The 18631-nt window shown below is 49.2% G+C and overlaps 6 protein-coding genes across 6 annotated transcripts; 2 read left to right on the plus strand and 4 right to left on the minus strand.

Moving 5' to 3' along the window:
• Nucleotides 1-231: 231 nt before the first annotated feature.
• Nucleotides 232-1534, minus strand: E1B28_004726 (uncharacterized protein; the record flags this gene model as incomplete). The annotated part of the gene is made up of 7 exons (XM_043149242.1): nucleotides 232-807; nucleotides 868-881; nucleotides 935-1017; nucleotides 1076-1119; nucleotides 1181-1271; nucleotides 1322-1468; nucleotides 1518-1534. The coding sequence occupies 7 exons, from the start codon at nucleotides 1532-1534 to the stop codon at nucleotides 232-234; spliced, it is 972 nt and encodes a 323-aa protein (XP_043013846.1).
• Nucleotides 1535-1903: 369 nt separating this feature from the next.
• On the minus strand, nucleotides 1904-2844 carry E1B28_004727 (uncharacterized protein; the record flags this gene model as incomplete). The annotated part of the gene is made up of 3 exons (XM_043149243.1): nucleotides 1904-1945; nucleotides 2009-2368; nucleotides 2437-2844. 3 exons carry the CDS (start codon nucleotides 2842-2844, stop codon nucleotides 1904-1906), a joined length of 810 nt encoding a protein of 269 aa, XP_043013847.1.
• A 687-nt stretch (nucleotides 2845-3531) lies between these two features.
• On the plus strand, nucleotides 3532-6418 carry E1B28_004728 (uncharacterized protein). Its single transcript, XM_043149244.1, has 2 exons — nucleotides 3532-3985; nucleotides 4050-6418. The coding sequence occupies exons 1-2, from the start codon at nucleotides 3646-3648 to the stop codon at nucleotides 6257-6259; spliced, it is 2550 nt and encodes an 849-aa protein (XP_043013848.1). The 5' UTR covers nucleotides 3532-3645; the 3' UTR covers nucleotides 6260-6418.
• An 81-nt stretch (nucleotides 6419-6499) lies between these two features.
• E1B28_004729 (uncharacterized protein) lies at nucleotides 6500-8235 on the minus strand (the record flags this gene model as incomplete). The annotated part of the gene is made up of 4 exons (XM_043149245.1): nucleotides 8050-8235; nucleotides 7656-7999; nucleotides 7317-7598; nucleotides 6500-7262 (listed from the first exon to the last, which is right to left on the minus strand). The coding sequence occupies exons 1-4, from the start codon at nucleotides 8218-8220 to the stop codon at nucleotides 6500-6502; spliced, it is 1560 nt and encodes a 519-aa protein (XP_043013849.1). The 5' UTR covers nucleotides 8221-8235.
• Nucleotides 8236-8312: 77 nt separating this feature from the next.
• Nucleotides 8313-13282, minus strand: E1B28_004730 (uncharacterized protein). The gene is made up of 5 exons (XM_043149246.1): nucleotides 13171-13282; nucleotides 11345-13106; nucleotides 9565-11285; nucleotides 9340-9504; nucleotides 8313-9285 (listed from the first exon to the last, which is right to left on the minus strand). The coding sequence occupies exons 2-5, from the start codon at nucleotides 12997-12999 to the stop codon at nucleotides 8711-8713; spliced, it is 4116 nt and encodes a 1371-aa protein (XP_043013850.1). The 5' UTR covers nucleotides 13000-13106; nucleotides 13171-13282; the 3' UTR covers nucleotides 8313-8710.
• A 1791-nt stretch (nucleotides 13283-15073) lies between these two features.
• E1B28_004731 (uncharacterized protein) lies at nucleotides 15074-18617 on the plus strand. Its single transcript, XM_043149247.1, has 8 exons — nucleotides 15074-15272; nucleotides 15336-15443; nucleotides 15496-15801; nucleotides 15858-15994; nucleotides 16044-16440; nucleotides 16491-16631; nucleotides 16681-16896; nucleotides 16956-18617. The coding sequence occupies exons 1-8, from the start codon at nucleotides 15167-15169 to the stop codon at nucleotides 18425-18427; spliced, it is 2883 nt and encodes a 960-aa protein (XP_043013851.1). The 5' UTR covers nucleotides 15074-15166; the 3' UTR covers nucleotides 18428-18617.
• Nucleotides 18618-18631: the final 14 nt, after the last annotated feature.

Raw genomic sequence — 18631 nt, forward strand, 5'->3', positions numbered from 1 at the left:
AACCTCTCCAGACTGAGGCTGGCTCCAACATTTTTTGACCCCAGCTGCAGTCTGAAAAAGCCATGCCTTGAAGTATTGTTGAATACTTTTCCATAAAGAGAACGAAATCCTATCCTTGAAGAAAGAGAAAATTCAGGTCGTCTGGAGGAAAATATTCGCCCTGTACTCCGGAGCCAGAAAAACGGAGGTTAGAATCTAAATTATGAAACTAAGATATGAATAACATGCTCACTAAACTTGACTAAAAGCCCCAAGTCGGTGCAATCCCATCTTGGCGGCCTCATTCTTTGCGGCTTGCTTGGTACGACCTCTACCTTCTCCATAGCATTCACCATTAATCATAGCTCTTGCAATCCAGGTGGGAGTCATTTTGGCATTCTGAAGCGCTTCAACCGGGTCCACCGAAAACCTCGGAGGTCCTCCATTGTTCTGTCCTCCATTGAGCATCAAGAGGTAGTCTTTCAAGGTTTGGAAGGTCCATTCCAGAGAGAGGTTTCGTTTTGCAATAATTTGATTGAACAGTGCAAGATAACCGTGTTGAACCTCAGGGTGAGTGTACCCTGCATGCCTCGAGTTGAGCTCGGGTTCTAGTCCAGGCGAGGACGGGGGTGACGGAGAAGAGGAGTAGGAGGAGTCGGAGGATTCCGATGCTGAGAGGGGCTGTGGTTGAACTTGATCGTCGGGCGGTAGACCGTGTTGGGTGCGGATGGCACTGTACGCCGCGATGGCGTAAGGACGGAATAGAGAGCTCAGCCATGGTTTGACGGCGTCCATACCTTGGTCCGTGTAAAGACCACCAACAAAAGCCTGTTAATACCCACGGTTTCAGTATTCCCTTGTTTCAGTACAAGGGGAGCACAGGTATACCTCAAAAACATCAGCTATCGATAGGCGTTCTTCAGCACCCAGAAAATTATTCGGACAGAGTATATACCTTGAACATGAACTGAAGCCCGGAGGGCGATGGCCTGCGCAGGATGGAGGTGAAGGCGACGAGGCAGCTGATAACGCTTTGAGCTATAAAAGGTATTAGATCTCCATCATCAAATGCTAGAAAATAACTCTAACAACATACATATTTGCCAGCGTAGAATTGCTAACCATTAAAGCACGGGTTTTCTAATGAAATAAGGCCGGTCAATGCTTGTCAGAACTCTAAACCACATCAGAAATTACTCACAGTGGATGGCCCAACCCGTAATCCCGGATACATCTCCAATAACAGCTCTGTGACCACCAAACTCAAAACGGAGTCACCAAGGTGTTCAAACCTAAATGGTAATCAAGCCGTGAACATCTCCGTCAAACCCTAATATCTGACCTTTCATTGTCCGGACTCGGATTATGTGGTTGATCTTCAAAAATATGGTTGGGGCGACCGTAATAGCTGCGGTGCGTGAACACCTTCCCTTCGGTGTCCCTCGATCTGATCTTTGGCAGAGGTGGTAAGGGGGCATCGTCGGAGACCCTGCATCGAGGATGTAATTCACATCGAGTAAAAGGAAGCAAGCACGTACCTCAGACCAGGAGTCATTATCACGTCCCTCTGGATCGTGGAGAAGTCCGAGAGGTGAGCGAGAGCCTGAAGCGGTCCATCGAGCGGAGTCTGACCTTCACCCTGGAACTCAGCTCGAGAGTCCGCTTTTGGAAAGGCGTTCCGCAAGAAATCAAAAATGAAAATGATGGAACTCGAAGTCGGTCAATTTCTGACATAGCGTGGGAGGTTTAGGAGTGCTAGTGGATGGGTGCCTCTATTAATGATACAACCTGAACAGTATTAAATACACGTCCTTGCTCTACGAGATTCCGGATTCCAACTCACTGAAATAGATCAGATTTTTCAACATATCGGTCACGCTAAAGTCGACCCACCGGTACGATACCCTGGAGAAAAAGTATACATCTATGCCGAGGTGGCAATCGCGGCCGGAATCGATAGTTCACGCTGATGTCCAGTGACATTGATTAACCCGGAACCGGATTGGATTCACCGCACTGAGGCACTCACCGCTTTCGCCGCCGCCTCCATCACGAAATAATCTCTGTGAAGTCCACACTCTGTCTTCTCCTGCCCGGCCCATCTTCCGGCCCTCTCATCCTGACCAGGGGCAACCTTTGTCGTACTGTGCCAGTCTCCCACGCTACGATAGCCTTGGTCAAGTAACTTGTTCTTGGGAACTTTGTTGTCGGTAATGTACCATTCTACCATTGCAAAGGGCCAGGCATAGAGAGGATTGAGCTTCATAAGGCCTGTTGAGTCAACCTCTAACGGCTTCAATGACGCTCGGTCACCCCCTTGGGATGCTCGTCGGCCGGTTATGACTGCTTTAACACCTAGTTGATCATACGCCCTCCGTGCGGGTTCAACCTCACCCGAAGAAGACCGTTTCAATTACCATCGTTCGCGAATATATAATATGAGTAGATCGAACTCACCTTGACTGCAAAGTCATAAGTATTTTCGTCGACTTCCCATAGTCTCTCACCATATTTGGCTTCAAAGTCCTGCATGGTTTCACATCCTTCGGGCTTGAACACGTGTATGGGTTGATTGTATCTTTCCCTCACTTCGTCTACGAGCGCATAGGTTTCTTTGAAGTGGTACAAGGTATCGAGGAATATGAGAGGAGGTGGCGAAGTGGTGATCTTGGAGAGCATGTCGATAGCCACCAGGCCTGTCAGACCGAATGCTGTCGTCTGATAGAGGTCGGGAAGATATTCGATTGCCCATTGAAGAATTTCGTCTGGTTGGAGTTCTGATAGATAGCCATTGATCGCAGCTAGCGTCGCAGAGGAAAGTGGAAGTTGAAGTGGCTTGGTAATAGACGAAAGAGGCGAAGACATCCTGTGAGGGCTCTTGTAGAGTTGGTGCCTGTGGTTGAAAGCGTATTCTTAATATCTGTGTAATCAAGAGGCATTTTCCGTCTGCCATCTTGCCAGTGTCATTCGAGCCATGTCGCGATTTTCACGACAGATGAGGTCAGTTATTGAAATAAACGCACGTGGTTTGATTCCCGGCGTCAAGCGTGTGTTGCGCTGGACGACCGCCGCTTGGGTCGCACCCTTGGTGTAGAAGCATTAGGCACCATGGTGTACTGGCAAGTCGAAAGTTCGTCGTATGCTGTACGTTTCTTCAACGTCTGAGATGAAGCGGTGGCATTCGATCCGAAGGCTCTTGATATTGAATTCTAGTACAACTATCAGAAGTCCATTGCGCCGTGCAGATTTTGTATGGCACCACCATTGTCGGAGGGGATCGATGGCATCAGAACGAAGGGTTCCTTCAAGTTCAAACACCTTCCGGTTCCTATGTGGGGTAACGAATGATGCAATGAAATACGCACCGGGTGTTGATCTGCACGCCAGTCAGAGTGGGAAGGTACGGAAGTTTGAAATCATCTTCGTCGACTTCCGAAAGAAGAGACGCCCATCGGCGCTAAGCCTAACTGAAACCATTTTCTGATCTCTTCTCCACAGATAATGGTCCGAGAATGTAACAGCAGTTGAGCTTGGGGGTCTTCAAGGAGTCAGTCAGATTTACGTAACACCACGTGGCTCATTTCATGACCGTGAAGTAACGAACAGCGACGCCGGGGTTCCTCTCTTCGACTACTACTCCGACACTCATTTACAACAGTCTAGGAAATGCTTGGGAATTCTGCGACAACATCCAGACCTCGCCCACCAGCTCAGATGCGGAGGTCATCATCCATGAAGGCCGCGGGCTCATCTCCTCCACCTCCCTATGCCTCCTCTTTCGTATTCCCTTCACGGCGTAAACAAGCAGAAGCGGTTAGCCATACTCTTCTGGACTCTCCAGTTTCCGCTGCATTGCATACACTCGCTCAGGATATGCAAAGCAACAGCCCAAATAGAACCCCTGTCGACAATGGGGAATTGACAGAGTGGCTTAAAGGGAAATCGCATGACGAACTTTCAGAGCTTCTTGTAAAGGCAGACGAGACCATCAAACAGAGAGAAACTGGTATGTGAATAGCGTGTTCTTGTCGCAAAAAGGACGCCCTCCATGACTTCATATCTCCACACAGACTTGAACCGCACGCATTCCCTTTGCAGGTCTCTTTTCGAAGACAACACATCTTTGCAGTCAAAGCACAAAGCATTATTTTCTCAGCTTCCCGGTACCCCTCCCCGCCGTCGATCACCGTCATCTTCCCCGTCAGGATCCAGGTTTTCCTCGTTCTCTTCTAGTAAACATCGCCCATCGCCTAGCACTGATTCGCTCATACACACGCCGCCAATATCTCGCAGCAGCTCAGATCAAGATCCGTTTTACCCTTCATCTCGCCTTCCTCCTATCAGACACAAAGGTCCCCATGTTCGCAAAATGTCGGTCACTCCCCATGATATTGCCCTCCTTTCCGATCAAAATATCGATCTACTATTGAAAGTTGAGAAGCTGGAATCTGATTCCGCAAGTCAGGACCTTGCGGGCCGAAAATTACTGAGAAGATTGGAGAAGGAGATCAACGCTCTGCACGACGAATTGGACGCAGTTCGAGAAAAGGAGGCGTTGAACGTGATGAAAGCTACAGAAAAAGCTGAAAGGGAGGAAAAGCAGAAGCGAGGGAAGGGCCAAGGAACGATAAAGTCAAAGAGCGGTCAAGTTGAAACAGGAACGCAAGAAGGCGTTGATCTAGGTGACGGGAGTGTAAGAGACTTTGCACCCGCTGGGCCCCTCACCGGCCTCTTCCGTCGCTCAACAGATCAACATCCAGCAACTATATCTGAATCTTTTGAGGATAACCCGGGTAGCGAGTCTAGCACACCCACCTCGTCGACCTCCTTCGAGGAACAGCAGCGGGAATTTATTGCTCAAGTTTTGAACAAGATGGCCGAACTTGAGGAAACTAATGCGCGTCTTGAAGCTCAACAAGCGGAAACTGCAGCTCAATTGTTGGCAATACAAAAAGAGACAGCTAGTCTGGGGAGAGTGTATGAAGGTCTTGAAGGTTTTATAGGCGCTGGAGAGGGCTTCGAGCTTGTGCAGGATGACTCCCCGTCACAATCAGAGAGTGACGCGCTCGAAGGGAAGGAAAACACACTCAACCCTGCTGACACCACTGTCAGATTCAGAAGCTTCAAACGGACTTTGGAAGGTCTTCCATCGATACCTTTGGACCGCTCTGAAGGAGTCGGTCTTTTCAATCCAGATTCTGCTCATTTCCAAACTCACAAGTCAAGGAAAACCGTTTTGGGTCTTTTTGAAGGCATTTCATCTCCCTCTGAAATTCCATCAAACCAGCATCCTGTTGCAACGGACGGGCTCCTTTCTCCCACTCCTTCAACTCTCAGTGCTTTCAAACCAGGCCTCAATTCCTTAGACTCGCTCACGCCCCCCGACCCGTCGTGCAGTGTCAACGAGGCCCTTTCCAATGAACTCGGTCTCAATATCGTTACCGCCGGCCTCACCTGGGCAGGACCGAGTGATCATCTTCGCACAAGTAGCCTATACGATTTTAGTTCGTTATCGCGCCAGGCTAGCTCTACGCCGTCGCCGTCACCCTCACCTATCGATTTTAATAAGGCCGCGAGGCGGGATATGGAAGTAGAGAACAGAGAGAAAGACTGGAAGGCGAATCCTAAATCACCTAAGACGCCTATCAAGTCTGACCCACTTCAATTAACTCTCGAACCTCCTACGCCCCAACAGTCAGCGGCACAGAAACGATATCAAAGGATGTCTCAAACTGTCCGGGCTAGGACAGCGAGATGGGTTGATGGGAGGTTCACGGAAAATGTTCTCAGTCCGAGTGCATGCGTCGAAGTTACAGGGAGCAGCCCTTCTTTCCGTGGTCCGGATGACCGTGAAATCGGAAGCAGGAAGAATGATGGTTCGTCTCCTCTGATATCGGATTCTGAGACCGTCGGTTCCCCGATGACGACGAATTTAAATCCTTCGCCCGCACAACCTATGCCACTACGCCTCGCCACTGTGCTGGATTCTGTTGTGGAGAAATTTACTGGGCGGACGGTTAATGGATCTGGACCAGCGAATGAACCCCTGGAAGGTACAGAGAATTCTGTCCGTCTAGGGGCGGACACTTCGGTAGAGTTGTTTGTCGCTCCTGGTCCTCCCGAGGAGAAGAAGGCTGCTGGGGTTGGGGAGATCATCTTGGAAGTCTGGCTATGGCTTCAATTTGCTGTCATCATATTGGTATTTCTATGGGCAATGGCAAAGAGAGGCCCAAAGAGCGTATTGGGAGATCGCTCTAGCGTTGGAGGCCGAGGACCTTAGAGATTTCTTTCTTGTTCATGTAATATTTGATACCCCCGCATTCATATTTGACGGTTCATTTCTATCCACGAACATTTTCCGTACTACGCATCCCATGTTGTATAATGAAGTAGTCATATTCTAATGATCCACTATTCGATTCTTGAAATGCAAAGCACCATTGCGAGAAATACATTACATATGAGGTTACTTTACGCTTCCTTTCCAAATTTCGCAAGGTTATCAAGTACCGAACCATTTCTACTTACCTAAGGTAAGTTCATCGTCCGAATCATGCTCTCTATGTAGATATAAGACAGACGGGGAAGTATTTCCTAGAAGTTGCCACTCCTCTTCTTCCTCTATCGTTGAGGCGTGAAAGGAAAGCGATCCCATCAATCCTCCAACAGGTTTCGTCGGGCTCTCGGGGACTAGTATCTGAGATTGTGATTGTGATGGAGCCCTGGACAACGCTCTGACTCTCTTCTCTCTGGGTTTTACCGGCGTTGCTTCCACCAAAGTCAACCCCTGGTCTTTATTTTCAGACTTGATCGGTTTGACGGTAGACTTGACTGCAGTAGATTGCGACTGTGAGGAGTCGGCATTCTCTTGTGAGGCTTTTGTCACATTCTTGAACGACCTATTCATACTAACTTCTCTGGTCAAGAGCCGACGAGATGGACCAGTACTGGCCGCGCGCCTTCGTTCCTCTGCTTCCTCCGCTAAAGAAAGAGAAAGGGAACGTGACCGCTCGAGCTTACGCGATCCGGATTTTTTCGAGGAATACTCGCGATCTATTCGTGATGATGTAGAGGATAGTGCAGGGGAAAGATATCGGGAATTTGGTGCTCCCGATTGTGGTGCCGCAGTATTGGAGGTTGTTCGCAATCGTTTTATAGGGCGAGAATCCGGTGATGAGGACCGAAGAGTCTGTGTTTCCAGGTCCTCATCGTCGGTGAACGGGGATTGAGGGAAAACCTTGGACCGAAGGAGGTCACATTGCTCGGGAAGCAGAGATCTGAATCTTGAAAAGAAAGAAATGTTAGTCGAAGAACGCGTTCGCATTGTTTGAACTGACTGTGGGTCAACGACGTCTCGACTAAATGCCTGCATCCAGTCCAGTCCATCATCGATCTTGTCCTTCACTGGAGACGAGTTCAAATCGACCATCAGCTGCCAGGTCGAAAGTTTGTCCATAAAAACTTCTAGACGGTCTTCTATGGACGGTATAGGAATAGCCTTCTTGCGTGTTTGTTTCCTCCTCTTCACTGACGAAAGTTCAGGCGGAGGCGGAGGCGGAAGTGGAGTCGGTCCAGGGAGTGATAGAAGAAGGAAATGCAACAATATTTGGATCTGAACTCTTCAAATAACCAGACGTGAAGATATTGAGATGATTTTGTACGATTTTGCCACTCACTCTCGCCTTTCCATTCTTTGCAGCCAATCTGAACGCCATTTATCATCTTCCCAGACCTCAATGACATTGCTCGTGCCCCCTACCACGTCATCTTCTTGGTTTCCCTTCTCGTAGCTCAAGACATACCACATCATCGTCTCTTCTATTTCTCCTGCTCCCTCTCCATTTCGAAGGATCTTTGGAAGCTCCATATGATACTTCTGCGCGGCTGAGCGCGGTGTATGGAGAAGGGGATCTAACAAGTCATGCAGGGGATGTGGTCGAGGTTCTTCTGGTTGCGACGAACCAGACGCGACATTCACGCGTTTTAGAGATTCTATGAGCATTTTGAGGGGCATTATTGACTATATATATCAGAGGAAGATGGAGACGCGAGTTTTCCACATATACTCACCTCTGGAAGCCATAAGAATTGCAGATATGTTCGTACAACATATTGATCTGGCGTCTCCTGAGTGAGGTCGGTGAAAGGATAATCTTTTACGATAGATTTTTCTTGTCCCGTTGTCCAGTTGATCCTTGGAGTAAGTTGCAAATTGCAGGACAGACTGGATACCACAGCCATCGCAAATTAATTGGGAAGAGGCGGAATGGTCACATGACACGTTCACCGCCGTTAAAATCTAAAAAAAAGCTTTGACGGTACTAGATTGTCCGGTCGCGTCATATACAATGAATAACCCTGAAGCTCAGAGCTGGGTACTTAGAGTATATCCTAAGTTATATACATATACCAACCAGTTACAGGTCTACGATTGGCAAAGATGGGTCAATCCGGAGAAGAAAAGAAATAATCAGGCCGGGCCACCCAAAAGTGACTGAGGTCGTGATGCGTCTATGAAGCAAAAATGAAATGATTATCAATTTACATGCAGAAAGAATGGGTAATACAAAGAATAAAGGGGAATGATGGCCCACCGAGTATAGTAGATGATGTTTGCTGATGAACGAAAGACGAAAAGATACATGAAGGAATAATGATACTACAAATATAAGGCGCACACAACTTCCAAGACAAATGAGTACGAACAGAGACGGAAAAATAAGGCTGTCGGCTATACAGGTGACAGTTTCTCAAGGAGATCGTCAATGACATGATTATTGTCATCCAAGGACCTTTCTCTATTCAGGTGATCACCTGCCAGTGTCTGGCCGTCTGCTGGCGTGTTGTGCCCCCCATTCCCATTGCGCCCCAGCGTTGCGAGTGCCGTGACTGATCCAGCGCGAGACCGCGTACCAGGTTTGGCGTGTACACCTTGAGCTTGGACCTGAGCAAGCTCACTAGCCGTGAGAGTTTCATCAAAGTAAGAGCTCAGGAGTGACATATGAGCGGGAGTGAGAAGCTGAGCCGGTGGTGCTGGGAAGTCTGATAAACCAGACATACGAGAGCCCTCCGAATTACTGGTCATATAACTACTTCTGGTGGGGTCCACGGAAGGTGGCTGCAAACTAGAGTGTGCCGTTGCCGGGTTGCGTGAGAAGACAGGAGATGTCCCTAATACGTCTTCATGTTCATCGTCGCGGATGTTCTCGTGAGCATAAGACATTTGGCCAACATAGGACAATCGGGGATCGCTTGCCTCGGCCAGCGGCGTCGAGGACGGTTCAACATTGCCCAGACGGTAAACCCCTTCAACACGGATTTAAATCCCTCATCAGGACGATAAACAATATATTGACTCACCTAAAGCAGCATCGTCAATAGGAGACGTTGGAGATGACGCCCTCGTCGAGGTCTCAATATCCTCCGGGACCTGAATGCTAGGATAGAAAGGAACATCTGTGTCATGCTCGTTTGCTACGGGCTTCACCCTCGTCACAGCCTCGACAGATGCTGTCTCGGGAATCTCTGAGAAAACAAAACGCAGGGAAGTATCTGTATGCGGACTACGACTTGTGACGTATGCACCTTGACGCAGGATTGACAGACTCGATCTAGAGCTGAGACTGATAGAATGGCGCAGGTCTTCGTCGTGGCTACCGTCGAGTTCCTCACTCAGCTGACGAACGATACTGGTGATTCCTGTACGAGTAGTACCTTGACTCCTCACATCCCAAGGAATGTTACTCGGTTGATGAAGCGGACTACGAGGGTTGAGTGGTTGGGTCGTGCCATCTACAGACAACCCGCGGGGCCGGTAGAATAAATCACGGTAATTCTCCAAGTCGTCTGGGTTTCCGAGGGCGGGGGGTGAGATCGGTGGTGAAGAACTGGAGCTGCTCTCTCCTGGTGATGAAGTTAAAATATTCCTTGTAGGGGCGGCTACCTTTAAGGTCGAGGATGTCGCGAGTTCTGGTTGAACTCGCGAAAGAGGTGATGGTGCTGAAGAACTATTCATACGCGCGTGATGCATATGAGCAGGGCGAGACGCATCGTACTGGACTGGTATCCGACGCGGAGAAGCATACAGCTGCTCACTTGACTTTTCGCCAATCGCTACTGCAGAAATTCCAATACCTTCATGATCGAGTATCGTCTGACTATTTCTGACAAAGTTGCTTGACCCTTGCTCCTCACTTGTGCCGAGGCCGCTATCCCTACTCTGTCTATGGGCGGCCCACGCCAAAGCCTCCCCAATACCAGCTGTGTCGTAAATGGGACTCGAATTCCGCATTTTCCGATTGAATGCCGCTTTGTTAACGTTTTCGACCCCGGTCAAGGTGTTCTGGGCTGTTACGAATGGTGAATACTGCAATTCCGACGGCAGGATCTCCCGCACAACTCCGGAACTCCACTGCGCCCACATCTTCTCGGAAGGTGGTACCATGCTATCCGGCCGTACTTCCGGTATGATTTTCCCTTCACCTGAGTAGGAGTCTATGGAAGGTGCAGCAGACACTAGAGCGTATGGATGAGACCCATAAATCGGCGAGTGCACAGGAAACTCAGTCGTCGTCGCGTTGTCGGCCGGCTTTACTGGGCTTGACACAGAAGCATTGAATCCCCCCTGAGCATAAGGATGAGCCGGAAGTCGAATCGACTCTCTATCAACAGCTTCCTCCGGCGGGGGTGGAGTGGATAACGCGATTCCTACCCTGAAATTACTGGCCGAAGCAGGTGATAGTCGAGAGGTGTCCAAAGGCGAGATAGGTGAGAAAGGTGTTTGCGTTTGGGCAGGATCAACCAGCCTAATAACCCTCGTTCCAGTAGCTCGAATTGCGCCATCGAATCCATCCGCCACTCCCATTAGAGTCTGGTCCTTACTTTTCTCCTCAATAGGTGTGATCATGGTTCCACCCCCGCACAGAGCGACTGTAGACTTGGCTATTTTGATCGCCGACTTGCCGAGGGAATCGTTCCTTGAATGCGATTTGGACGACTTTGATATAGTCTTTGACAAGGAGTTACTGTGGCCGTGTGATGCCGTCCATGCACCTCTCGAATCGCTTTCACTGGTCGTTCGGGGACGTGGTGAAGGTAAATGGAGATGTATTGGGTTCTGATTTCCTAGAAGGCCTCGCGCTGCAAGGTATTCGAGGGGATTTGCTTTTTCCGACCGCTTTTTACCTCGTTGAGACTTAGTACGAGTACGTGAAAGTGCGCGTGCCCTTTCATTTTGGAAGGAGTTGATGGCTTGAGTTTGCCACTTCTTCCTTTGGTGCTCCAATATTTGTCCTTCTTCAAGTACTCTGTAGAATAGGAAAAGAAAGATTGATACGAGATATGGCTGGTGCGACGTCATACGTACCTTGAAAGCGATGGAACAGGACTGGGTAACATCAGATCATCAAGGGCCCAACTCTTCGGTCTAGGAGGTCTCGCAGGTGCGGTATTTAACACTTCCGGCTTTTTTTCTTGTGCAACTTTCGGTTCAGTCGGGAGTGGCAGGCAGGGTCGTATTTCCTGCCTTATAGTTGTCGGACCTGCTGTTGTAGGGGCGGTAGATAAATCTACCAGTGACCGGGAATGCGCAAGCACCCGTGAAGCTATACCCGCCTCAAGCCGGTTGCCAAAGTAGTCAGCAACTGGAGTTCCAGGTGGACTAACCATCCGACCACTGCTATACGAAGGAGTGCTATCGCCTGATGCACCATCCCGCTTGACTTTGAGGCGAGGGCGAGGGAAGAGGACCGCATCGCACCACGTCTCTGCTGATAAAAGCCGGTCTTTGAAGTTTCTTCGCGACTGATTGAAGGGAGGTCGAGGTTTTCCACGCAAATTAGGTGTGGACGCAGAGTGGCTTAACGAGTTTTGTGTTGGAAGAGCAAGGTGGCGCAAATTACGGGGAGAAGATGTCTTGGGAACTGCGGTTCTCGTTGAGTCGTGGAATGCGAGAATGGGCTGAAAATGAGATTTCTGCATGGGAGGGGCGGATTGAGGGATATCTGAAGGTGAGAGGAAGGTGTAAGCATACGGATGCAGTGCAGAAGATGCATCAGACGTAGGGGAATGCGATTCTGGTATGTGAGTTGGTTGCCTGGCGTTGGGATCAGAAGGATCAGAGACGCCTGTATTAGGGAAATCATGCTGGTAATTAGAGGACATGTTTAGAAGGGTAGAATAATATGAATTGTAGTATTCCTCATCATTGGTGGCACTTGATGCATTAAGAGGTTCAGCGTCAAGTTTTGGGTCTGAAGGTAAAGGAGGTATAGTGTCGGGTCGCTTGTCGGTGACGGGAGGGTTGGAAGGTCTCCCGTCCGTTTGTTCATCAGTTTTAGATATATTGATGGACATTCCAGCTTGCCGATTGGGATCCGGTGAGAGCTTCATGGATGTGGATGAATGCTTTTTCTTACTTGAGGAGTTGAAGGTGAACAAGCTGACGAGACTTTTCCGTGTGGGAGTACTAGTGGAAGAACCTCGAAGATGTGGTACCGGCGAGTCCCCAACTCCTCCGGTAAGGTCAAGACCCGGAAACGGCGGAGCGGGTGGGAGTTGAGTTCCAGAGACTGTAGAGCGACGAGGAGCGCCGATGCTCACTCTGGCAGGATCCACTGCCCCAGATGAGCCCGTACGCCCTGAAAAGACTGAACCTTCCGACTGTGTTTTAGACCTCCCCCTCTTTGCCCCTCCACTTCCACCTACTCTCCAATCGGGACTGGAAGAAATTTGCCCATATCTGTTATGCAGTTCAGGATCTGCAAGAACATGGTCCTCAGGGTCATCATCCTCTCCATCTATTGGATCCCCCCAACTGTCCCTCTCCTTCTCGCGACGAATAACGGGCTTTGGTGGTTCGTAAGGGCCATTGTATGGAATGTACCAATCTTCACTATTCTCCTTAGCTTTGACGGAAGGCTGCAGTTTGGAACGAGGGGATATGGTATTGAACTTGTTGCTCAAACCAAGAGCACGGGAGAACCGAGAGAATGGGGAATCATTCTGGCTCAATGTTGTCATTTATGAAGAGCGACTACCGCAACCTTTTCGATGGCACGAACGAGTGAACCGACTCGACCGTTATTTGAGCCCTATTTGCTGGAGAAGCGGTAAGGACCGAGATGTATCTAAAAAGTGCAGTCAGACTTGATTTGGCGTTAAATATGACAGAAAAAAAATGGCGGAACATACAAGGAGAGATACAACGGGAAGAATGAGGGTGATGTGGAAGGAAAGGGGGATTAGGGTGGCCTAGCTCAACTATTGCTCTGGCCGTCAGTGTAAAGTGGGCACAACTTTCACAACTCCATTTTCTCACGCCAAAGACCGTACCCCGCTACACACGAGGTTCCCGGGCCCTGCACTCCCATTATCGGTAACCGTTGGTAGGCTCTCAAGACACAAGGTATACGTTCCGGCAGCTTTTTTTCCATCCACCAGCCGTCCCTGAAGCAAGTGCCGCGTATACAGTACAATCGGTTACTTTTACTTTGGTTACTGTGCTAATGAGGTCGTGGAATACCTCCTCCGCATTCTCATGTCATTCAATCCGTATGATATTGGATGTCTCACACGCCGTTCTCTTCACCTTGATAGTTCATCTTTTTGAGATGCGAAAGGTGTTACTATGACAGATGGTGTGCGGTTTTTAGTAGTTAACCTTCTGGTACGCATTGATGGGCAGGCAGGTACGCTCAGTATACCAATGAGGAGGAATCAGATCCTTGGAGTAACGCAAGTAAAAGAACATAAATAGCGCAGAATCAGCACCTTCATCAGGCTTCGATTTCTTATCCGATGAAAAACCGGATGTAGTTGTCTCCCACAGGCCTAACCATCAAGTGGAACGCGAGATACGCGTCGCGAAAACACGCCCACCCGCACCTTTGTACTATTGTAGGGGAAGAAGTAGTCGACGCTCACGTGCCGGTTAGTGCACATATAAGATCACTTAGCGTCAGTCTAACCGACCGTAACCAGCGGAAAGCGAAACGAAGGTAAAGCATCAGTGAACTGCAACACAATAAAGACCATATAGGAGATGTGTTGACACAATGGCTCACACAAGAATGACCATAAGTTAGCTCTCAAGCTTGCTTTCAGGTCACAGGTCATTGAGTACCTAGATTGCGAAATAGAACAACCGTCCACCGCCATAAGCTGGAGAATTACCGCCACCGGTTCCATCATACGCAGAAGTGGCGGCGTGCAAGGGATCATTCAGAGCATCCCGGGATAACCTGAATGATAAGGTAGTATTCCCAATAATTCAAGTAGTCGATTGGCGATCAGCTTTCTAAGGCAGAAGTCGGGGGGTGTCTTGCCCATTCTAGCCGAACCGAAAAGTAGAACGCTCAGGAATACTGGTTATCTGAAGTGACTCCCTCACTTCCTCGGTCCATCATAGTTAGAGTCAACCCCGGTAAGAAAGCGACGATAGCAAGTGGAGTCGGATCTCCAAACCGTTGAGAGAAGTCACCCATTCCCGGAACGGTAGGCTGAATCGGACCAAGATGATGTTCAGTAGTGATGCCTTTCTGAAAGACGTCCTTGTGGACATTGGATTGGAGAAGGAAGACGTGTTGGCTGCGTTGGATCCAAGGCCAACACCCTATTTATGAAGGCGTTGGGATCGGGACACTCTATAGATCTTTCGTGATCCTCTTTTTTCCCAAATGCGTAGTCCGTTCAACAAGCGTCCGTAAGGCAGGTCACTGAACGCAACGCATCGGAGAACGTTATGACACCCAGTCAGAGTAGAGGTATGTATGTGGCCGCGAGTGTGACCCGGAAAACAGGATGCAAATTCTCATTTGCCGGGAACCGTATAGAAAGCCATTTTCAGTAGCTTTGTTGAGTAAGCAATGCGGCTTATAAGTATTGAGTTTTCCAGCTTTTTGTTGCCCGAGTTTTACAAACGTTTCCTTCGACCATTATTGACCAAAAAAACAGCCGAACTGATAAGTTATGTGTCTGAAGAGGTTAATGGGTTGAATTTTGAGGCTTCGTCTTCGTCAATATTGCAGCGAAAGGGTCATATGATGCATGATGATGTGTCAGCGCTTCAACAGTCACAGTTAGCCCCGGTCCCGTTAGGAAGGTTTTTCGCATCCTTATTTCCTGTGCGATTGAGCGATAAACACGACCACGCTCTCCTGCTATAACCACCCCCTTATTACGCCCCATCATGTTTGGCAACAATGCTATAACCTCTACGTGGGGCCAGAACAACAATAACAACCAGCAGCAACAGCCTAGTGCGTTTGGTCAACCGAGCGCCTTTGGTTCGACAGGTGTGTTGCTTTCTCGCATGTGGCTTTCATTAAATTAATTTTCTGGCTTCTTCCTTGGTGTAGGGTTCGGGAGCACCACTGGTACCAGCGCATTTGGGCAACCGTCTCAACCGGCAAATCCTATGTTTGGTTTGGGTGGTGGGAGTAGTACAACTCCATCGTCCGGGTTTGGTACGTGTCTCTTGTCATCATTCTCGTCCGAAATGATTGAAACAAGTTTTAGGCGCGTTCGGAAGCACCAGCAATCAGAATAACGCAGTAAATCCTATGTTTGGTGGTGCGAAACCGAATAACGGTTTTGGCGCGTTTGGAGGTGGTACAGGTACAGGTGCATTTGGAGGTGGAGGTGGAGGTGGAGGTACTGGTGGAGGTGGGGGGGGGACCAGTGCCTTTGGGCAGACAAGTAATACTGGAACATCTGCCTTTGGACAGCCCTCAAGCAGTACTGGCACATCCGCGTTTGGGGGTGGAGGAAGCAGCATATTTGGACAAAACAAAGCCACTTCTGCGTTTGGAACTGCTACCACTAGTGAGTCTTGACGCCTCTCGCTTCGTGACATCCTGGGCTGATATGTTGTGAGAAAGCCTCTTCTCAACCGGTCACGACGGGTTCATCTAACCCTCCTTATGCTGCGATGACTGAGAAAGATCCCACCACCAATGTCAATTTGCAATATCAAGCAATTTCATGCATGCCAGCTTATCAGGGCACATCCTTCGAGGTTCGTTTGGGGTAATCAAACCCTTGTCTTTCCTGACCTAGCAATTTAGGAACTCCGTCTCCAAGATTATCAGCAGAATCGAAAAACCGCCAGTACGAATACATTCGGACCGACTGCTTTTGGGGGCACACAAAGTACTGGCAGTAGCATCTTCGGGCAAAACACTCAACAGAATACGCAAACAAATTCCATCTTTAATGCTCGACCGGCCAATCCCGGGTTTGGTACCTTTGGTCAAGGCAACCAAGGAACGACTGGTAGTACTAGTTCGATATTCGGAGGCGGTTCAAATACCACCCCCAGTGCGTTTGGCCAACCTCAACCGCAGACTAGCGGGTTTGGCACATTCGGCCAACCGCAGCAGCAGCAACAACAGCAGCAACCACAACAACAACAACCCCAGACTGGATCGATATTTGGGAACACCGGAACGGGGAGTGCTTTCGGTATGTCTACAACTCTCTTGCAGTTTCATGTGCGTTTATGCGACATTTAGGGTCTACAGGTGGTGCATTCGGAAATGGGACGACTACCGGTGCTTTTGGCCAGGGCAATCAGCAGCCCCAACAGCCCAGCATATTTGGGCAACCACAAAATACCTCTGCCGGGACGACGGGTGGTTTTGGTACCTTTGGAAGTATGTTGCTTTTCAGATACTATCCTCCTCTGTTATTGACATGGCTCAGATACAGCAAATGCTAGTAAGCCCCCGATCTTTGGGCAGCCCGCTGGACAGACAAACCAGCCTGCTACGGCTGGCTTTGGTGGGAACATTTTCGGGAACCAGGCAAATCAACAGCAGCAAAATCCCACCCCATCCCTCTTCGGTAACACTGGAGGGACCAATCCTTTTGGAAACACGAATACCAACCAGCAGCAGAGTCAACCGGCAGGAGCCTCAAGTATGTCCTGATATTCATCATATTATGCTTTCTTGGTTGATGTGTCCCTTTACTTCCAGTGTTTGGAAGTACCCAGGGCACCGGTACGACTAGCGGGGGTCTATTTGGTGGTGGTGGATTTGGCATGAATAACCAGAATCTGCAACAACAACAACAACAACAACAACAGAACCAGCAGCCTGCAACGTCCGTGTTCGGAGGTAGTGGTCTGTTTTCCGGCGCTAACAAGCCTGCCACCGTCCCGGGGACTGGTCTCTTTGGATCGTCATTTGGTTCTCAACAGCCAGCTATGAACCAAGGCGGAGGTCTGTTCGGTAATTCGCTCAATCAAACGACCAATCAACCCCAGCAATCTATTTTGGGAGGTGGAGGTGGTCTTTTCGGTGCGAAACCACCTGTGCTGGGTCAATCCATCTCAAATGGAGGAAATGCTGGAATATTTGGATCTTCTTTCGGCGCATCGGCAAATACACTAAATAATTCTGCTGCAACCGGTGCTCAAGGAACACTGACCGCGTCAATTTCCCAGCCTATCAGCGCCAACCTTCCGATATTTTCCATGCTTCCTCCTGGTCCGAGGGCCGTTGATTTGGAGCAATCAAACAAGAAGAAGCCAAGTTTCTTTGTGGACATGCCTACCCGATCTCCAGTACCTCATATGAGCTATACACCTACCAACTCGAAATTGAGAGGATTTGGTCCTTCACCGACTAAGAGTGGTATCTTCAACATTTCCACGAATGCGAACGCCCTTGTATTGAGCCGATCACAGTCCCCTTCGATATTCAGTGGACCTCCCGCCAGTCCGTCTTTAGGTAGCGGTCAGCGCAAAAGTGTCAAAAAGCTGATACTAGACAAGAAGGTTGAGCCCACCGACCTCTTCATCAAATCAAGCGAGTCACCTGGGAAGATAGTCTTCAGTCCTGCATTAGGGATTAGCGCTCGCGAGAAAGAAGCTACCGCTCTTCTAGCTGCGCCCGCTACTACACCTCCAGTTAAATCACCAACACCTCCCCGCCCCTCCCGTACACCGAATAAATTCACTGCGTCGCAACACAACACTGGTGCAGACGACTCTGGAGACCTACAAGAGGGAGACTACTACGTGAAACCGGAATTGGCTGCCCTGAAGAATGTGGGCTACGACCAGCTGACTTCGTTCAAGGACTTGGTTGTGGGGCGGATCGGGTATGGGGAGATTCACTTCCTTGAACCGGTGGATCTCACAGGCTTACCGAAGCTCGGCGCACTCCTTGGTGAGGTGATACGGTTCGAGGAGAAGGAATGCAGTGTGTATCCGGATAGCGAGGAAGTGGACAAGCCACCTCCTGGGTCGGGCCTGAACGTGAGAGCGAGGATCATTTTAAAGAGATGCTGGGCCACAGGGAAAGCACACAGAGAACCAATTAAAGACGAGAACAACCCAGTCGCGATCAAACATTTGAAGCGATTGAAGGGTATGAATGACACGCATTTCGAGAGTTTTGATATTAATGACGGGACATGGACCTTCACCGTTGATCACTTCTAGTCGCTTGCGTTACTCCGAGCCCATCTCGGAATTCCTTCATGGCGAGCGTCTTGAATGGTTATGAACATCGGGTGTTTCCTAATTTTACCCTTAGTGCATGTCATTTATAGTAGTTATATTTCCGAGTGTCCCTAGGTAGATCATGTATTCAAGTATGTAGTTTGAATGGAAGGAAGCCGCGATGTGTGAATGAATGAATCAATG

This window comes from Marasmius oreades, chromosome 2 (assembly GCF_018924745.1).
Source record: "Marasmius oreades isolate 03SP1 chromosome 2, whole genome shotgun sequence".
In the NCBI taxonomy this organism is placed as follows: domain Eukaryota; kingdom Fungi; phylum Basidiomycota; class Agaricomycetes; order Agaricales; family Marasmiaceae; genus Marasmius; species Marasmius oreades.